The following is a 21,229-nucleotide window of genomic DNA, read 5'->3' as shown; positions in this document are numbered from 1 at the left end:
TGAATTTACATTTATACTTGAAACTACATAATAAACAACTATCTGTCTCTCTCAAAAAAACATTAAAATACGGATTTGATGGAATTAGGCCATTTTACTTGTTTTTGTTGTTCTTCTCCTTCTTTTTCTTCTTCCTCTTCTTCCTATTTTTCTTCTTCCTATTTTTCTGTATTCAATCATATTAAATCGAGGAAGCTGTTCATGACGAACCTTGCCGGCAACTCTTGAAAATAATACATTGACTTCCACTCTGTCCTCAGGGTTTGCATACATCCTAATGGCATGTTTCGCATAAATACCATCTTGCAACCACGACTTCGGGTCTTTTAGTTCCTAATCTTAATCCTAATCCTTTCTTAGGGACTTTCTTTGTGTGAGTGATATGCGCTATACAAATAACGTTCCTTATTATTATTATTATTATTATTATTATTCTAATAAAACATGAAGAAGATGCGGTTCTAGAGAATATGTTGAGATGGAGGGGGGGGGGGGGGCTTGAGGGTTTTAGCATTCACTTTCTATATGTGACTCAGTAAGATTCATTCACTCAAGGACGAAATGAGGGGGGAGGGGCTTGAATTTGTGTACGTGTTTGTATTTGGGGGGACGGGCTCGGACCCTCCCCGCCCTCCCCGCCACCCTCATTTCTTGAAAAGCTAATGTCAGTAGGCCTATACCGCTTTTCTTTTCACACAATTGTTCTTCACATACTTTAAAAATAATGCTTGTGAGGGTAGAAAACTTTGTCTCTATAAACAGGTAGTCGCTAAAGCAGGTTTCACTGTACTAGAGCAATTGTTTCATGACCACAAAGTCGCAGGTTCGAATCCAAGATGATGCACTAGTGCGTCCAGTGGACAATTTCAAGTTGGACGGATTTGGGCGAGTGACACCTTTAAATTATACTGTGTACGTCACACGTTTAGTGCAATGTTTTCATTTTCATTTTATTCATTAATTTATCATTTATTTTCCTTTCTATTATTTACAGGAACATATTTCACTTTCACTGGTTTCTCATCACCTCTTTCACTTTCATTTACATGCCATATGAATGTCATGTGAATGTCATGTGAAATAAAGCTGTTGCGGTTTACCCTCCCCCTTCTCTCTCTCTCTCTCTCTCTCTCTCTCTCTATCTTGTCTTTCTTCTCCGACTCCCACTCCCTCCCTCCCACCTCGCTTCCCATTATAATTATATAGGCCATCTCTGGTTGGCATTTTGTTGATATTTCGTCACGATTATGTTGTCTTCCTATTCATGACTGTTATGTATCTAATTTGTATTATCTTGTTACTTAATACTAATACAATGACAGTATTTATTATCGTTATTGTTTGTCTTTTTGTATGTATTTGTTCGCTTATTTGTTAATATAATATCCCCGTCACAAGCTCTGTCTCTCTGTCTCTTTCTGTCTCTCTTTCCCTCCTTCTCTCTCCCATTCCGTACCAAACTAGTTTCGACAGGGGCGGATCCAGTCGGCGGTAAGGAAGGGGGCCGAAGAGGGGGCCCACTTCGTGAGAAAATATTTAGCGGCGAATAAGCGGGGTCGGGGCAATGAGCGCCAATTTTATTTTGCTCAACTGGGGTGGGGGGGGGGAGGGACTACTATTGTTTTTACTCAACATCCCCTCCCCCTCTCTCCACCCCCCCCCCCCCCCTTGAGCAAAACAAAAGGAAATGGTAGTAACCATCTTTTTACCCTTTTTTGGCCTGGGGTGGGGGCCTGTGCCTCCTGCCCCCTTGATCCGCCACAGTGTTCCGGTCGATATCATGATTTTGCCACACATGATACGATTTATTTGTTTTTATTTTATTTTTTTATTCGACAAGCTTCCAACATACAACAATATACAATAATAACAGATAAAAAAAAGTCAGCTTGAACAGGATAACCCACGAAAGCTCGAGAGCTTATTTCCAGTGGGGTCCCTTACAGACATGTATAAAATTAATAAGTTAAAATAGTAATATTTACAGACAGATAAGAAAATTAAAAGAACTACTTGTTAAAGATAATAATAATAACAACATTAAACTGATGATAGAAATGATATTAAGTACAAGAAGAAAAAGAAGAAGGAGAAGAAGAAAAAGAGGAGAAGGAAGAAGAGAAAAATAATGATGAATTTGTAGAATTTCTATAACGTAGGAAAACATAAGTATATACAACATGAAAAAGTATCAACCGACAGAAGAATAAAAATTTCAATCATATAACATGTCATTCACTTCTCTTCTCTGACTGTCAAGTATTAGGTATTCCTTTAATTTCCTCTTAAAATGATCATAGTTTCCTATTTCTTTTACACCATTGGGAAGGGAATTCCAATGTTTTATGGCATTGTAATAAAACGAATTTCCAATACTACCTACTCTTTCAGGTAAGTTAAAGTTGAATCGTCTATTTCTTGTATTATAATCATGTACGTCAGTAACAAGATCGAAGTTGGATCGAATATAATGATTCGACCTAGTATGATATATTTTATGCACATGATGCAATACGAGTTGTTTTGATCTTTGGTCGACTTCAAGAAAACCAGCTTTAGAAAGTTCGCTGTAGCCAACATGAGTTCTTGGACCAGAACAGTTGATAAATCTCACCATTTTGTTCTGTATAATCTTCAACTTATTTTGATCTGACTTGTTTATGTTACTATACCATGCAGGGTTAGCATAGTCAAATAAACATTGAATAAGAGCAAAACAGAGTGTACGTCTTGCTTTTAAATCCATACAACTTTGATATCTGTACACAAATTTCAGACGAGAATTTGCTTTTTTTACAACTGATTCTACTAAAGATGAAAATGAAATTGCGCTAGCCAACTCAATGCCTAAATACTTCACAGACTCTTTTCTCTTGATTGCTTGACTATTGTGTGTCACTTTGAATTCAAATGACTTTTTAGAACTACTTTTAGAACAAAATAAAATGCTTTCTGTTTTTCCCAAGTGTAAAGAAAGCTTATTATCAGTCATCCAATCGACACACGTAGACAGCTGTTCACTGAGCTTTTCCTCAATATATTTAGGATCAGGATTTGAATAGAGTAGTACGCTGTCATCTGCGTACAATAATAGTTTGAAGTCTTTTATACAAATACACATATCATTTATATAACTTGAAAATAGAATTGGGCCTAAAATGCTTCCCTGAGGAACACCGCAAGTTATAGGCATTAGTTTGGAACGAATATCATGAATGGCCACTACTTGGTGCCGATTAGATAAGTAGGATCTAAACCAATCTAAACTTGCCTTATCAAAACCCATTAGTTGTAACTTCTTCAATAAGACGCAATGATTAACTGTATCAAAAGCTTTTTGCAGATCAAGGAGCACCATACCAACAAAGCGCCCTTGGGAAGTTTCTCTCCTCAAATAATCAGTCAAATGAATTAGACATGTTTCAGTCGAATAATCATGTCGAAAACCAGATTGAAATTCATAAATTATATCATTTTCTTTGAAGTATCTTTCAATTTGAACACAGACCGATTTTTCTAGAATCTTTGATGCTACGCTTAAAACACTAATAGGTCTATAGTTGCTAACATCAGTTTTATCTTTCTTTTTATAAAGTGGAGTCACTTTTGCTATTTTCATATCCTCTGGAAAAGTACTCGTCAAGATAGATAGGTTCATTAAGTAACTTAGAGGCTTAAATAAAACCTTCGCACCATCTTTTAGAAATTTAGCTGGAATCAAGTCTAACCCAGTACTTTTTGATACATTCAACTTACGTTACTCTTTGAAAACAAATTGTTCACTGATTGGTAATAACTCGAAGCTGTTTTCACGTACACCTTTTCTTTCGTAAAAGTCACGAATACAATCATTGTCTGCGCTGAAAAAGTCTTTGGAAGGGGGGAGTTTGTCTACTAATTTGGCAGCCACATTTGTGAAATGAGAATTGAATTCATCAGCGATGGCCATCTTATCATGACATAATTCCCCATCAATTTTAATGACAGATTCTTGTTCTTTTCGCTTCTTATTTTTCAATCCTAAGCTTTTTAGATTCTGCCAAAGTTTTTTCGAATCTTGTTTATTTTCTTCTATCTTGTTTTGTAAGTAAACGAGTTTAGCCTTTTTCACCTCTCTTTGGACCATATTTCTTAATACTCTGTATCTTTTATAGAGCTTCTCATCTTTTGCTCTTTTCCTCCATTTTTTGTATACTATATTTCTCTCTTGAATTAGGGAAAGAATATCTTTAGTCACCCAAGTTTCTGATCTTTGTTTTATTCTTATCCGTTTCAGTGGCGCTATCATATTCAAATTTGAGATAAAAACATGTTGAAATATTGACCATGCCTCATTTACATCTGTACAGTCAGTTATTCGTGACCAATCAACAACAGATAGTTGAAGATTGAAAGACTCTTCTGTATATTTTTTCATGGATCTGATATCATTAGTCCTGTGATGACCTATAGCCAGTCTAACATTTTTCCGTGTACAGAAAGTAAAATAATGGTCGCTAATACCTAGATCAATGACACCACTTTGACTTATTTTATTTTCTTTGGTACAACCAACATGATCCAATAGAGAAGAACATGTAGGTGTAACGCGTGTTGCCTCTTTAATGAGTTGACTAAACCCATGAAGACTCAACAAGTCAATATATTTTTTAGCCAGTGGCCATTTGCGAAGAAGACAAATATTCATGTCTCCTAAAAGAATTATTTCGTCATCCTTCTTTAATGTATCAAGAATATTGGACAATTTCTCGATAAACAAATTGTTTTTCGGAGGTCGATACAGAACGCCAACAACAATTGGTTTTGATCTTGGTATAAGCAAATTTATCCACAGGGATTCCGTATCTCCAGTACTTATAGCATCCATAATATTAAATGCAATATCATTTTTGATATAGAAACATACACCACCTCCAGAGCCAGAGGATCGAACATGGCGTATGATTTTATATCCGTCTATTTCAATTTCTTCATCATTTATGGAATTGTTTAACCATGTTTCAGTGAAAGCAATAATAGACAGCCTTTTTCTTTTAAAAAGAATTCTAAGTTCCGATATCTTGTTTAGAATAGACCTCACATTAAGGTGTAAAAAATGAAGACCTTTAATTTTAAACTTTTCTTCAAATTCTTGAAAAAGAGAAGTGTTTTCATCTTTGAGGTTTGGCTGAATTATTCTTGCTATCGCTTGCTTTTCAGGTGTAACGCGCGTTACCTTAAAATAGTTTTCTTTTAGTCTATCCTCGTTTTGGCTTTCTTTCTCTAAACAATCGTCAGTAAATATTGATTCACAAAAAGATGGCAGACAACATGTTAAACAATTCCACTTCTCATCAGGGCATTTATAATATAACCTACGGTACTCTGAAAAACTGATAGCTTGACAATTAGTGTGAAACCATTTTTTACAATAAGAACACAGAAGGCCGTGTTGATTACATTTGACTGGCTTATCACAGTTCCCACAAGGGAACTTATATTTTCGACCGTCAACTATAATTTTCGGATCATCACTAGATTTTGTCAAACTTTCACTTAATTCAATACCCTTCTTACAAATTGAAGATAATTCGCCCAGTCTTTCATGTCCACCTTGGATGGTCTCAAGGCTGGTTTCAGTCGTGACCTCTGTTTGACTGCACTGAAATCCAAAGATCTCCCAGAAACAGCTTCGGCGTAGGACTTTACGGGGCTGCTTTTTTCCTCATCAGAATGAAGACTCTGGTTTTCTCGGTAGATGGCTTGATGCCGCCTTGCTCCAGGTTCACTGCCTGTAACTTGATCGGACGACCGTTGAGTCCAGCCATGGCCTCGTGTTGTCGATTGGTCAGCACTGTTGATGAGGTGTTTCAGGTTGCCTGCCAAGATTCGTTGACCGGCTCTGTTGAGGTGAACGCCATCACGCCCGAGATGCTGCTCGCTGATATCATTGTTGATGATGAGGCCCCATCTGTTCTCGCTGGCTGCCACTCTCCCCTCTACGATGGATGATCGTAGAGACTGAGACGTTAAACCCCTCGGCAGCAACAGACTTGCCGAGGTCTGTGATTTGGTGGCAAACTTCACCAGCACCCTCAGAGATGTTGTTGGTGCCAGCGTGGATGATCAGTTCTCCCCCTGGCTTGAGAAACTCGCAAGGTGAAGAGGTGAAGATGTCTCTCACTTTTGCACCGGGAAAAGAGACGCACTTCACGTTCTTGCTGCGGGAGAGATGTCTTCCGTCAATGTGTTTAATCATGGAATCACCGACCACAAGTACATCTCGTTTGTTGCGGATCACACTATGTCGGTGGCGGTATCCCTCTATCTGCTCATGGTATGGTGGTGAAGTAGAAGTAATACTAGTAGGTGTTGACAAAGATCGGCCTGAGCTGTCATCAGTTGCGTCGCTGTCAACAGTTGCGTCGCTGTCATCAGTTGCGTCATCAGAGAGAACTTCAGGATGGGTGATGTTGGTTTTGGAGAACAACTTCAGGTGCTTGGCCTTGTATTCATGAAGTTGATCTTTCATTGGCATTGATACACTCTTGGCACTGTTGTCTGATTTCGTGTTATCGGATAATATTTCAAACCGGTTATGCGTAGCAATTGTCGGGAAATATTTGGTGGTAGGCCTAGATACTTGTTGTTGTGCCTTCATATTCCCTTGCTCCTTCTCCTTCTCCTTCTCTGTCTCCTTCTCCTTCTCCCTTGCACTACATCCTGACTTATGGATCCTGCTGAGTATCGTCGTAGAAGTAGAAGTAGAAGTATGCTGTTCGAATAGATTGTTGAACTTCTTCTCTATAGTATCGAGCCTACTATTCAAGCCTTTCATTTCACTCAGTACATTATGCAGTAGTTGTCGGCAGTCTGCGTCATCATTGAAGACTACTACTACTACTACTCCTACTACTACTACATCTGCCAAAATTACAACAGGTATATACATGCTTATGTAGCAGATTTAGGGAAATTCCCTTAATCATTAAGACATACTCACGGAAATGTAAAGGGGTCAGGAAAGAAGGATATGAAGAAAACAAAAGTCACGCTATCCTTTAAAACTCGCTACTAGGAATGGGATCGATGGATATGACACTTTTATTTTCATAAATGTTAATGAAAACAATAAACATGATATCGGATGTACCATCTTCAATCATTACAAGGAAGTAACTCGCTGAGTTCATGACGTGGATCGGGGATCGGGTCCGGGCGGATCCAGGACTTTGAGTGGCGGAGGGGGAAAACAAAATTTAAAAAATCTCTGACAAGCGAAATAATGTTATAACTGCTACGATTACTACTAATGCCACTCCTACTACTACTACTACTACTACTACAAATACTACTACTACTGCTACTACTACTACTACTACTACTACTATTACTACTACTACTGCTTCTAATACTACTATACTACTACTACTACTACTACCATTACTACTACTACTACTACTACTACTACTACTACTACTACTACTACTACTACTCCTACTACTACTACTACTACTACTACTCCTACTACTTCTTCTACTTCTACTACTACTACTACTACTACTACTATTCTAAAACTACTACTAATGATAATAATGACAATCATAATAATAACAACAATAGTTATGATAATGATAAGATGAAATATATTACAACTAAATAAATTATCAATTTTTATCAAAAATAATTTTCACTGGTTTACCTGTATTTTGGGGGTTTTAGATTTGAAGGAGCACCAAAATATAATCACGTGACACGGCTGTATGTTATGTACATGCACTCAAACCTGCTTTAGTGACCACCTGTGCACTTTTCATGTCTCCTTGAGCGGTCTTCATATACAGGTTTCAATGTACTTAAGTTATGCAAAACTGTCTTCCAAAAGGCGGGACTGGTTGGTTGTACCCCTGCCCTTAAATCTGCCATATGGCTCGTCTAATATTTCCTCTAGGCTAACCAATTAAGATGTAAATAATACACAGCAGTGAGAGCATTAGTAAGAATTACCCATAGATACAAGGTACCTTTGGAACAGTCGACACGGCCGAGGCGATATACTTAACCGCGAGGGTGTTTGGACTGTTTCAAAGGTACCGAGTGTGGGTAATTTTGCTAATGCCCGAACAAAATGATGTGTATTATTTTGTTTATAAGATGATGTTTTATTAGTTTTATTGAATGATATTTTTATGAAATGATTTAACTAACGACCGGTCATTAGCATTTGTTAATAACCAGTCATTGGTAAAACTACGTGTTAGGCAAAAATAAATGCCTGGTCACGTGTACGCTCTCAACCAAATCATTTGATTAGGATCCGCTTCATCATCTTATAACACGTATTAACATAATTAACCTGACTTTGAATTAGATCCCTTTTCTGCAGGTAAACCAATAGATGTGTCATTGCAGTTAGTAAAAGTAATTTAACCTCCATTTCACTCATCCAAAAAGTGCATTGCTAATAATTTATTAAAGGAACAATCAATTTGAAAGTGAAACCCAGTATCAAAGGCATGTCGTGTGGTACTGGAGCTGTATTTCCCCTTTTACTTGTTTGTAATTAATGCGAGGAAATTGTCCTCACAAAAGACCAATCGTACGTGAGCTTATGAAACTTGATCATCGTTTCTTTTCCCGTCATATTATTCATCGTTAACTTTGTCATACTTGGCTCATTGTATTCTTATCATTAGGCCTATCGTGCGGCCAACGCGGATTGCTCCACTTTGTTATTTTTAACCGGTGCTTGATCTGAAGGTTACTCGTCTACAATATCATCATTTCAAAATTCAACGAATGAAATTTAGTTCAAATAGCAATTGGTCGTTCAAGTATTCGTAGAGCGAATGGTTGCAAACTAACGCCAATATGTCTACGTCAATATTCGCAACAACCTTCGCAGACACGACGATCGGTATGGTTTCCGCGTCGAATGAGAGCGCCGATAAGGTCCTCCACGCGTCAAACTCCACCGCGGTCATCGTGGAATCCACCACGCTCGCCGCCATCATGGCATTCACCATCTTAGCCAATCTGGTTGCCATGGTTACCATCTTCCGTGTGCCGATGCTGAGGAAGAATCCGCATAACATCTTGATCATCAATCTGACGGTGGACGATCTCGGGGTCGCTCTGACGATCATGGTCTTCTCCATGATCTCCGTATTCGATGATGGCCGACTCTTGAGGACACATCCTATCTTGTGCAATGTAAGTAATGATAATGATGACGATAATGATGATGATGATGATAATGATGATGATGGTGATGATGGCTATTGTGATTATGATCATAATCATGACTGCATTAATGATGATGAAGATGATGACGGTAATGATAATGATGTTGATAATGATGTTGATGATGATATTGATATCGATGATGAATATGTTAATAAAGAGGAGAAGGAAGAGGAGTTTGAAGGTATAAAACTAAAAGCCGACCACCATTAGGGCGTCCGACCAACTTTGATTAATACAGACCCTGAAAACTAAAGCAATAACATTATCTAAGAGGGCCGAGGAATGACCACTTTTGCAAAATGCCGGGTAGATTTATAGAGATTAAATGCAGGATGATTTGAAATATCATTAACCTATTACAAAATAGGGCACTCGTGTCCTTCTGAATTTTTGATTTTTTTTTTGGAGTGCATGAATTCATATTCGGTCTTATCAAGGTAATGATAAGGCCAAACATTAAATATTGTTAAAAATGGTTTGTCACAGGTCAAAGTTACCCTCATTTTTGGAAAAAGTTTCATCCAGTATGCTATTAAAGTAAATGAAGAATTAACGGATATCAGGGGAGTGTTTCACAAAGACTAAGATCACTTTAAGTTGGACTTAAATATGGCAGGTCGTTCATGCCACTGTTTGCTCTCACCATTATGATCTTTAGATAATATTTTTTCCTTCAATAATAAATTATCAACAAATATAAATTATGTAGATTAAATTTTGTAACCCTGATTACGTACGTCTCTTGAGAGACAAATACCAGTAAATGGTGAGAGTTAACAGTGGCTCGAACGGCCTGCCATAACAACCCCCAGGTGGAATAATAACAGCCATTAAGACAGAATTACTTGAACATTACCTGATCTGCAATGTTAATACTTTAGTTATGTTTATAACATGATATCAATTATTACTTCATTAAGCTTGATTTGTTGCACCAAGCTATTGTCAATAGTCCATGATTGTAATATTAGCTGCAGTGTCTGATTGAAACTAATATTCTGTTTCCGCATGCTAATGTTTTCTTTAGTTTAGAATGACACACGTGATGATAACATGATGATGTGCATTGTTTAGTCTAAACTACACTTCTCTTCAGAATCTAAAGGAGTCTTCATTAAAACAAAACGTAGGGATGATGAGTAGATAGTCCTTACTTATGGAGAAAAAAAATATTCTGTTAATCCATTTTTCGTTAACACTATTTTTCCCTCTGATATTAATTTTGTTTATAAAGCCAGTAACTTAAAAGCATTAACGCATATAATTACATCCCTTGAAACTCTCATTTTTTTTTTTTTTTTTTTTTTTTACAACAACAACAAAACGATTTGACATGGATTTCTTTTTCTTTGACTTTTCTCCAGTTCAACGGATTCTGCACTGTATTATTCTCCGCCTCCAGTTTCGCTACGATCACTTGCATAGCGATCGATCGCTACCTGTCTGTCGTCTGGTCGACACGCTTCCCGCCAAGTCACAGCCGCGCATGCATAATGGTAGTGGGCATTTGGGTTTTCTCTGCATCATACGCAACCCTGCCATTGGTCAACTTTCTTTCATCTTTCTCCTATCTGGACGCCACCCATCACTGCTCGCCCGTTTGGGATAACTGTTTCTTCTATGTTGTCGGTTTCATGACCAATTACGTCATCACCATACCCATCATGTTTGTTTGCTACCTTTTTGTCTTCCGGATCATTTGGAAGAAAGAGAAGAAATTGAGTAAATACCGAGCTGCAGCTATGAATCTCACCTATAGCCAGGTAAGTCAATAAAGTTCTACAAAGCTCCGTAACCTGGGCTTCACAGACATTTCTATACTTTCTTAAATCAGTTCTTCCCGAATAGATGATACGGGCGAGAAGATTAAATCATTCAAGGATAGAGTGGTGAGATATATCCATAACGAGATTGCGTCATTTTGTCTTACAAATTAATGAACAACCGACACTAATACAGAATTGATTGTGGCAACGCGCCTTTCTTGAAGTATTGATTCAATCCGTTGGCCGAACGAAATCGGAAACAGTTTGCATCGTGTGAAAAAAAATATCATTTATGCTAGAGATTTTCTTAGGGCATGTCTTATTCAGAGTTTTTCCAATCTTCACTATTACGCGATGCGAATTTCAACCAAAGATTATCGGACATCTAAAATCAAACCTGTGGCGAAAATAAAGTAAACTACACTGTCTTCTTTCCTGCGATAATAACTATATTGTCATGATCATTCATTATCTTGTTTATCTTCTTATTTAGCAATCGTTTGATGACACAGTAATAGACTCGGAATCTAAAACTGGGCATTCCGTTTCCTTCGCGCCCTTTTCTCCATCTTCCGCAATGTCCACCTCTTCGGAAGATGGTAAAGATAGGAATGGGATCGCGAGGATCTCCATGTCCAAATCTATGCCACACCTGGACACCTTAGGATCTGCAGAATGTTCCTCTGTTGACTTTGCAACCCCTGATAGATGCATAGGAGACTGTCAGCTCAGAGGATACCAGAACTGTGCTCGATGCAGATCGGCTCTGACTCAACAGATCCGCTGCTGTTCTACGACGAACAAGGAGAACGGACGAAGTAGCTCCGTTCAACGATCAAAAAGCACAATCACGCCTTCAAAGACCATCTCGGGGCGACGTCAGTCTCGTGTACGGAGCTCCTCCAATGACAGGACGCTTGACAGAACTGACGTGGGGGTCGGTAAACGGAGACAGTCTTCAAAGAGTCTTGACCGATCGGCATCCTTCTTTCATTGTCTAGCATCCGCCGGAAGTCGTTCGGGTTGAAGGGAAATACGACAAGAAAGGCGAACAAGGAACAGCGGAAGATGTATGCCAAACGTGTCAAGAAACTCCGAGCGGACAAACAAGTTGCCCTAACAGGTGGGTTTAAGATATTCAATACAAAGACGGTAATTTCGTCTCCGAAACAAGATATTGAAACACTGACTCACATAATGCTTTAAGATAACATCATATCCCATAACAGCATTATTAACATCCGTGGGTCAAAAGTGACATCATTATGCTTAAATAACGGACCATTATTATCATGCCAAGATGATTCTTTTCTGTCTTTTCTGTCTTGTATATTACATAAAATCAACCAAACAGGTCAAATCTAAACAGCATTTTTGAAGCTAAATAAGTCTTATCGTCATGATAGCGACGCCCGTGAAAGGGGTGGGATGGGACTAAAGCCCCACTGTACTACTTATAGCTACTTGCTCCCTCTATACAGCCAACAGTGCCTAAGCGGTACCCGTTGATCCCCCATGATCCCCTTTTTCTTATGTTAATTGAGAGCTGATTTGATGATATAACCACCTGCCAGTGACCTCGCAGGGAGGTCTAATCCCCTCCATACCAAACTAGTGGAGAATATCTCTCAAACAAGGAGTATTGCTCTTCACTATCGTAACAAAGTGTATATTCCTACGCTATTATAATATTAATAATAATAATAGCCTAATAGTCCACTCCAAATTTTATTAAACCGAAACGGAAATTATTTTTGCCTAATTGATCGTGAGCCCGGCAGCCACTGAGCAGCGCCAGATCGACGTTGCTCTATCCCTTATTGTTGAACGCCAAACAAGGTAGCAACAACTCCCATCTTTTAAACGTCTTTTGGTCTGACGAGGCCGGGGTTCGAACCCACGACCTCCCGGTTGTGAGGCGGACGCTCTACTGACTGAGCCAACACTCCGGTATTCCTGATCCTTATTTTCTATATTACAGGATCTTTCCTGATTCTATCGAGTCTCCTCTGCTGGTTACCTTACGCCATCACACGCTCCTGTTTCTTCCCTGTTCATACCAAGCACTGGATCGACATCACCGCCATGTGGATCTCCTTCGTCAACGCTTTCCTCGACCCGGTCATCTACGCCTTCATGAACCGGCGAGTCAAGGCGAAGATAAGTGACGACTTCATGGCTATTCGGCGCTATTTCCGGTTCTGCCGTAGTGGTGGTTCAAAAGAAGTTGACAAGTAAAGATCATCGAAGGCCATTTACGACATCGTCAGAAGCAACAGCATCATTTGCGTATTATGCCTCGGTGAGAGGAGGCTAAATTGAGGGAGAACTTCAGGGCGATCATCGGTTTAAGTTTTGCTGCGGTGGTGGTTAAGAGGAAGACGAAACAGAGGCCATGTATTTGATGTCACTGTGGTCGGGATCATCATGAGCAGCATCATCTACGTCGTTTTCGCCTTCGGGAATCATCCGGCCAACGCCCATTTATAGGGAGACTTTCAGCAGTACCTCCAGTTCTGCTAAAGCGTTGGTTTAGCGGAAGACGAAAGGGAAGACGAGTATTATGTTCAAGGTCATTGTCAATATCACTAGAAGTAGCAACATCTTCATCGTGTACGCCTGAACAATACAATACAATACAATAAAGTCATTTCTATAGCGCTCTTACAAACTAACTGTTGTTTCACAGCGCTTTACATAAAAGTTATCGAAGAATCTATTGTTGATCATGGTCAAAGAGGAGAGTTTTGAGATATTTTTGGAAGACATCCAGCGAAAGTGATAATCGAATAACACGTGGAAGCTCATTCCAGAGTCGAGGAGCACATGCATGGAAAGCATTGTCGCGAGCTTTGGCGAGTCAAGCCGTGGTAATTACTTCAGGGCCTTTTCAGAGAAATATCTTTCTTCTCCTGCGATCTTTAGGGGACGGGAAGAGGGAGTGCGAGTAACTGTCCTCACAGACTGATAATCATCGTCAACAAATCATATCTATTCTAATCCGTACGTACTACCATTGCATTTTGCCATCCTAACAATTATTATCCTAATCAGTACCATCGTTATTCTCATAATTATCATTATCATCGTCATCTTCGTTTTCATCTATGACTAAACTTTCACGAGCCGGGCGATTCTAGGCAAATACGACCCAGGATACACGAGATACAATGAACATGGTGAAGGTATCTCGAACTCTCTCAGCCCCGTATCTCACGGATATCTGCACTTCTATGCCCGACTCTCTCCAACTACTGTATCTCTGCTTCTTCAATCACTTCTCTTTCTCCTCGTTTCCCTTGTCTATATATTATATTATATACATACCTGCCAACCTTTGGAGACTAAAAATAGTAATCATTTTTTTACGAGGACTGTGACGGGGGAGGGGGGGGGGGGGGTGGGTGTGGGAGAGGGCTGTCCCCCTCCCACGGTAGGGAGCTTTTGGTATTTTCAACATGTAGGAATGCCCTTTTCCTTCATTTTAAACTCATCTTTCAACACTTATGCAACCCCCTCCCCAATAAAAAAAAAACCAAAACAAGGACTAAAAGCTCAAAATTCCCCTGATGAAATAGAACATGGAGGAGAAAACTAAAGGGCTGTGCATAAGCATGTAATGAGGTACTCGAGGATACTTAAAGGTGAAATTCAAAGAAGATCACAAATATGTCAACTAATGTATCACTAGAAACTGGTAAGCTAACAGATGGTCATCGGACAAGTTTTAGGTCAACTACATATCGGGTGATTTATAAAAAATAAAAATACAACCACCTCCATAGCAGCTGGGATATACGAGAGATTCGCCGGAAACATAACGATGTTTTAATGACGTCACTATATGGACCAACACTGCCCAAGCAGACGACATCCCATAGAGAATGAACATAATTTCAAAGCTATTATTTCTCAAATTATAATGAGTTTAGTGTATATAAATGTAATGGCATGTCAAACCATTCAAAAGGGGATATGACCCGATTCTGATAACTAAAATCTTTTGCTTGTAAATACACAGGATAGGGGTTAATTAACAATCAAAGAAACCAGACTTTCAAATTGAAAAGCCCCGGAATGATATTAAGGAAGGCATTTGTTCCCTCTTAAACCGCCGAACATACCCCGGTGTGTGCAGCTGAATATACAATGGCGTCTTATTTTGTTTACAAGCAACAGATTCCTTTATTTTTGTGTCGCTGCATTTGTCATCAAAATAAAACCATGCGCGGGGTTTAGAGTGAGGCAATAGATCATACATTTAGCCTGACGGTAGTGAATTAAGAGAAAGAACTCAAGAGAAGATGAAAACATAGGCACTGAAAATGTGTGAGATGTCATGGGACATCGTCTGCTTGTGCAAGTCAAGTCCATACTGTGATCTCACACATCTCAGCAGCGTTCGGAGAGCTCTTCAGGTGCTATGCCGGGGCCGTATTTAAGCGTTTTGTAATTTATAATAATCATTACTTCGAATGTTTCCAAGCATTGAATTTTGATAAACTTGTCGAATCAAAGTTTCAACTTTGCAATAATGAAAATAAAGTTAGTTTTTAAAATCAATAAATATCTACTTTAAAGGAGAATACCCATCTTTTTGTTGTTGACACCACCATACTACGGTAGAAGTATCCCAGGTCCGTCACCGAAAACTCACGCGATTTTACTTTGACTTGCAGTTGAAGGCGCTGATTTAATAATAATAATAGTAAACACTGCTGTTTTTTCCTCTAAGTCCAAACAGAAATCCGGACATTTGGTCCCACTTTCTGAGTGGTGAGTTGACAGTGATTGAGCTGTGAAACTTTTTTACCCATGGTACCATGCCGGTGCTCTCCCGGGCACGGTTAAGCGTCGGCCTGGACAGTGCCAGGTGAACGCGCAAAAAAAAAAAAAAAAAAAAAAAAAAAAAAAATTAAAAATCGTATTTTTATGACAAAAAATCGTAACGCTTAATTTAAATTAAAAAATCGTAATAATTACGCCAAAGTTGTAGTTGGCAGGTATGTATATGTATGTGTCTGCGTTTCCCCGTGGATTCTCTGTCTAAATCTCTCCCTCTCTCATTTGGTATCTGCGGATCTCTTTCATTCTCCTTTTCTCCACTATCCCTCTCCTCATTGTTTCTCCCATATTTACTTGTGCCCCCCCCCCTCTCTTTCTGCTCTCTTCTTTTCTTTCCCGTTTCCTAAATTATGGATTCACTGGAATGGAAGCACTAGAACACTCTTCACATTTCATTCTTCCTTTTTATCTATATCCACTCCCCCTCTCATCTCTCTCTCTCTCTCTCTCTCTCTCTCGCTGGCCTTCTATTTAGCTTCCTTTTCCGACTCTATTTTGATTATATCAATTTTTTTCCTCTCTCTGGCTCTACCTCTTATCTATATTGCTTCCTATACTGATCGTTGTTTTACTCTTCTCTCCCCCTCTCTGTATTCCTCTTACACTTCTTGTCCCATGTATATAAGTTCTATTCTGTCATCGACCCCCCCCCCCCCTCCCTTTTCTTCCCTTCCTTTGATATCACCATCGGAATATACACTCGCTCATTAGTACTAGAGGTGTTTTGTAAAGCTGTTCGTAAAGTTACACATGACGAACGACTTGTATGTGGAAAGCCAAATGGGATGCTCAATCGTTATTAACTGCATCCACTAAAGTTGAACTGTGCAGATGTAGATTAACATTCTTTTCATAACAAACATTTTTAATGCAAAGTATATTTTTTGCCATAATTTAATTGAGATTATTGGAAATATCAGAAAAAACTTTGGGCATCCTATCTGGCACTTCATATACAAATCGTTCGTAAAGTTATGTGTAACTTTACAAACAGCTTTATGAAACACCCCCCTGGTCCTACAATCCCAAGTAACCTGCAAGTACATTGTACAAGCACATGTAATCTGTACATGTTTCATGCAGAATGACTTGGACCATGAAAATGTCTAAACTGACAATAATTTAATCAACATTTATTCTATATTTTTCCAGTCACCAATACAAGATATATGATAATAATGCAAAAATAAAAGATTACACAATATTTTCTTCGCACACGACATCGCATCATGCATTTATAACTTGCTCACAACTTGTTGTGTAGACTTTGCAAACTTAAAGGCTAAGTCCACTCCAAAAATAATTTGCTTTTAATAGATGCAGAAAAACAAGAGAAACATAGCGAACAAAATTTAGTAAAATCGGGTAACTAATCAGGAAGTAATGATTTTTTCTTTTAAGTATGAAAAACTGTGGAACTTAGAAAATCTCTACTCAAATCAGTTTGTGATACATTGCCTCGCAATTTATCTATTGCTTTATGTATTTTATCCCATTAATTTCCCTTTTTATCCCCCAAAACTTGGATTTCACATGCCTTTGCCAAGGTTATATTTGTATCATATTGCATGCATGCATGCAAAATCTTTTATGAACTTTGAACTTTGATAGCATTTTCTGAATCATAATCATTGATTTGTGTATAAATAGTTAATCAAAATCCAAATTTTCCATGATTTAACATTTTAACTGAACAAAATTACTCTTCGTTAGTGCATCCATACAAAAACATGTTACTATCAATATAACTTGGAAGCTGGTGTGAGGAAACAAGATTATATTTATATTATCAATATAAAGAAAACAATAGTTGATAGTGAGGCAATGACGTCACAGGCTCATGAGTGAGTTGCCAATTTGTCTTGTGATATTCAATGCTGTTCATGTCATTACAAATTCATAACTTTCTTATTAATTATCCGATTTTGCTCAATTTATTTTAATTGGTTTGTCTGATTTTTCTGCTTCTATTGAAAGTAAGTTATTTTTGGAGTTGACTTGCCCTCTAATTTTTACACAAAATATACATGTACCATGAATAGGAATAAGAGTTTGTCAGACATGAGACAATCGCATTAAACTTAAATGGTCTGCATTATTTTGCTCTTCCTGAACACTCCGAGGAGGCAAGAGAAATCCTTTAAATAAACATTTAGAACAAAAAAACGTTCAGCCTAGCAAACAATACATATTAAGATAATGATGAGAGCATCACTCGTATTTTATGACGTATTACAATCATACTTAATACCATAATACTGCAAAACACTCTCTACCTAATACCTATACATGTATTTCATGTCAAACACATTCGCTTAACAGAGGATGATTTGTATATGCACACTTGTGAGAAGAAAACCCTGCTGTTTACAATAATTTGTTTTATTTTACTTTAGCATGTACTTGTCATGGTCATGCGATTGCATTGTGAAAGAAACGTGGAATCAATCAGAAAAGGTTGACCATCTAGCATATAAGTATTGGTGTGTACTGCAAGGTTCTGCAATCATCAAAATGATAAGAAATTTGGTCCAATCTTGGTAAAGTTACAAGCACCATACCAGAAAGATGTATATGGGACTGCGCACACGTGCGCGACATGTGCGTTTTATCTATCACCGTCCAATAGATAAACTAATTTAGCAAATATATCAATTAGTAGGTGGTTTCCCAACAAAATTTGTATCATCATTTATTAGTCAAAACATATTCTTTCACATGATTGGTAATAAGAGCTTCCATTTCATTTTTTTGAAATTGGGCATTTCCAATACTGGTCTTTACCTTTAATATAATTGGTTCATGTACCAGTGTAACATAGGTTAACAACAGAAGACTGGGATGTAAAAAGCGAACTGAATCACTGCGACCCTTGACACCATGGGTGTCGATCCTTACGTAATACCTATTCATCAGGGGGGATGAATGAATAGATCATCCCCCCCTGATGAATAGGTATCAGTTACGGATCGACACCCATGCTTGAGACTCTTCTCTCGGTATAACTGATTAGGGGTGTGCAGGTGGACCACTACATTCAAGGTCTTAATGAAATGTTTGACTTTGAATTCAAAGCGTAAGAAATGTTGATTGTAAACCTAATTGCAAATTTGAAGACCTGGAAAATATAGTTATGATTGTGGTCTTTTAAAAAACCACTTGTTATTTCAGTGACTACCAAAACCTGTTTCTGTGTACCAAATAATTCACATTGTACACTGTGTAAAGTAAACGATATAAAGTAGTGAAAACATAATGCAGCGAGTGAAATATAAATATGGAGTGTAGGAACATATCTTTTTTGTACAAGAAAATGATTTATTTGTACTTGTGCGTGTAATTTTACACATTGAGTTATCTGTCTGATTTATTATTATCATTATCATGATTACTAATGCTCTCTTTATCAAGTGTATTGCAGATGATGGTACTTTGTTCACAGCTAGTTTATTCTTATAAAACTAGAAATTGAACCATAATAATTATTATCATGCACAAAACTATACATTTGATATCAAGAAACTGTTGTCTGTTTAATATATGTAAACTATTTAAAGATATTATCAATAGTGATGCTATATTGTGCAGCAGCTTAAGTTATCTCTTAGATATACAACAATATAGATTTGCAAGTACACACACATGTACATTTAGATATTATAGTTATATTGTAAAACAAAATGTAAACTATTTTTATACACAAAGTACTTGGCAATTTGTCCAATGAGTTGAGAATTATATTGTTGCCCTTAGAGAATTATTAAATTGTCAAACCTACTGTGTAAAGCCACAAAAACGTATCTATAACCGAATATTAAAGAGAATTGTTTTGTTGTGTGTGTTTAGCACCAAGCACATATTACCCTGGTAGAAAGGAAATCTACTAAAACTAGATGGAACTTCGACTGCGCGCAGTCGAAAATGATGCCTCCGTCATAGAGCAATTTTACAAACCAAAACAGAAGAAATTTTTCAAATTCAAGTTCAATTGTAATCCATTAAGAGGTTCTCAGAATATCGTGATTACAAGCAATTTCTCATATACATATATGACCCTTTGATCTTTGACCTGATGACCCTAAAATCTACTCAGTTCATTGGCTCTGCAAGATGTCCTGAGTTAAATAGTAATCCATCTGTCAGTTCTAATGAGAATGCGTTCACAAGTTATTTTTGGATACATAATGAGCCCATGACCTTTGACCTCATGACCCATGAATCTACTCAGTTCATTGGCTCTGCAAGATACATACATGATCGAAATTTGGCAGGAATCCATCAATCTGTTCTAATGAGAATGCGATCACAAGCTATTTTCGCATACATAATGAGCCCTGTGACCTTTGACCTCGTGACCCCAAAATCTATTCAGTTCATCGGCTCTGCAAGATACATACATGACCAAAGTTTGGCAGGAATCCATCGATCGGTTCTTGAGATAATGCCATCACGAGCTCTTTTTGCATACCTAATGAGCCCTGTGACCTGTGACCTTTGACCTTGTGACCCCAAAATCTAATCAGTTTATCGGCTCTGCAAGATACATACAAGACCAAAGTTTGGCAGGAATCCATCAATCGGTTCTTCAGATAACGCGATCACGAGCTGTTTTTGCATACATAATGAGCCCTGTGACCTTTGACCTTTGACCTCGTGACCCCAAAATCTAATCAGTTCATCGGCTCTGCAAGTAACATACATGACCAAAGTTTGGCAGGAATCCATCAATCGGTTCTTCAGATAACGCGATCACGAGAACGGGACGTACGGACGGACGGACGGACGTACGGACGTACGGACGTACGGACGTACGGACGGACGGACGGACAACCCGAAAACATAATGCCTCCGGCTACTTCGTAACGGAGGCATAAAAATCTTTAAAAAAAACTGGTCTGGAAATGATTTTTCATTACTATTTTTCTCTAAGCTTGACATATGGAACGTGGAGAGAAGTTGGATCTTCTCTGTTTAAAGGGATCGGGTAACTTTGCCTCAGATTCTATACAAAATCCTCGATTTTACTCATGCTGCAATCATAATTATAAACATTTGGGTCAGTCAGGAATCCCATGACTTTTACAAGCCGATCACCCGTCTGATTATCAAGGAATATACGATTGGACTGAATTCAAAATTTCAAAAAACGATTGGGGAAAATGAGTACGGTAAAGCGCAATTTTTTTAGGGCTCCAATATTATACCAATCACAGACACTGATAACACGTAGGGCCGTGCATCTTACGTTTGTAAAACTAGAACCGTTGTTAAACGATGCTATGTTGTTTCTGTCACAAAGCCAATGGGACTTGATTGCGTGTCAAAGCACTGGACAATTCAGATTGTTGCCAAAAAAAATAGTCCTAAGTTTATAATTATAGAAAATGAAGAAG

The 21,229-nt window shown here is 38.1% G+C and overlaps 2 protein-coding genes across 2 annotated transcripts; both read left to right on the top strand.

The window, feature by feature from the left end:
- Positions 1-8,850: 8,850 nt before the first annotated feature.
- On the top strand, positions 8,851-12,018 carry LOC100890502 (melanopsin). Its single transcript, XM_030994391.1, has 3 exons — positions 8,851-9,192; positions 10,590-10,988; positions 11,485-12,018. The coding sequence occupies exons 1-3, from the start codon at positions 8,851-8,853 to the stop codon at positions 12,016-12,018; spliced, it is 1,275 nt and encodes a 424-aa protein (XP_030850251.1).
- On the top strand, positions 11,645-14,349 carry LOC115918923 (octopamine receptor beta-1R-like). The gene is made up of 2 exons (XM_030994742.1): positions 11,645-12,114; positions 12,973-14,349. Exons 1-2 carry the CDS (start codon positions 12,060-12,062, stop codon positions 13,227-13,229), a joined length of 312 nt encoding a protein of 103 aa, XP_030850602.1. The 5' UTR covers positions 11,645-12,059; the 3' UTR covers positions 13,230-14,349.
- Positions 14,350-21,229: the final 6,880 nt, after the last annotated feature.

The sequence above is a fragment of the Strongylocentrotus purpuratus genome, unplaced genomic scaffold (genome assembly GCF_000002235.5).
Source record: "Strongylocentrotus purpuratus isolate Spur 01 unplaced genomic scaffold, Spur_5.0 spur5_scaffold_21, whole genome shotgun sequence".
Taxonomy (NCBI): domain Eukaryota; kingdom Metazoa; phylum Echinodermata; class Echinoidea; order Camarodonta; family Strongylocentrotidae; genus Strongylocentrotus; species Strongylocentrotus purpuratus.
The sequence above is the reverse complement of the archived record's forward strand: the minus strand, read 5'-3'. Positions and strand labels throughout refer to the sequence as shown.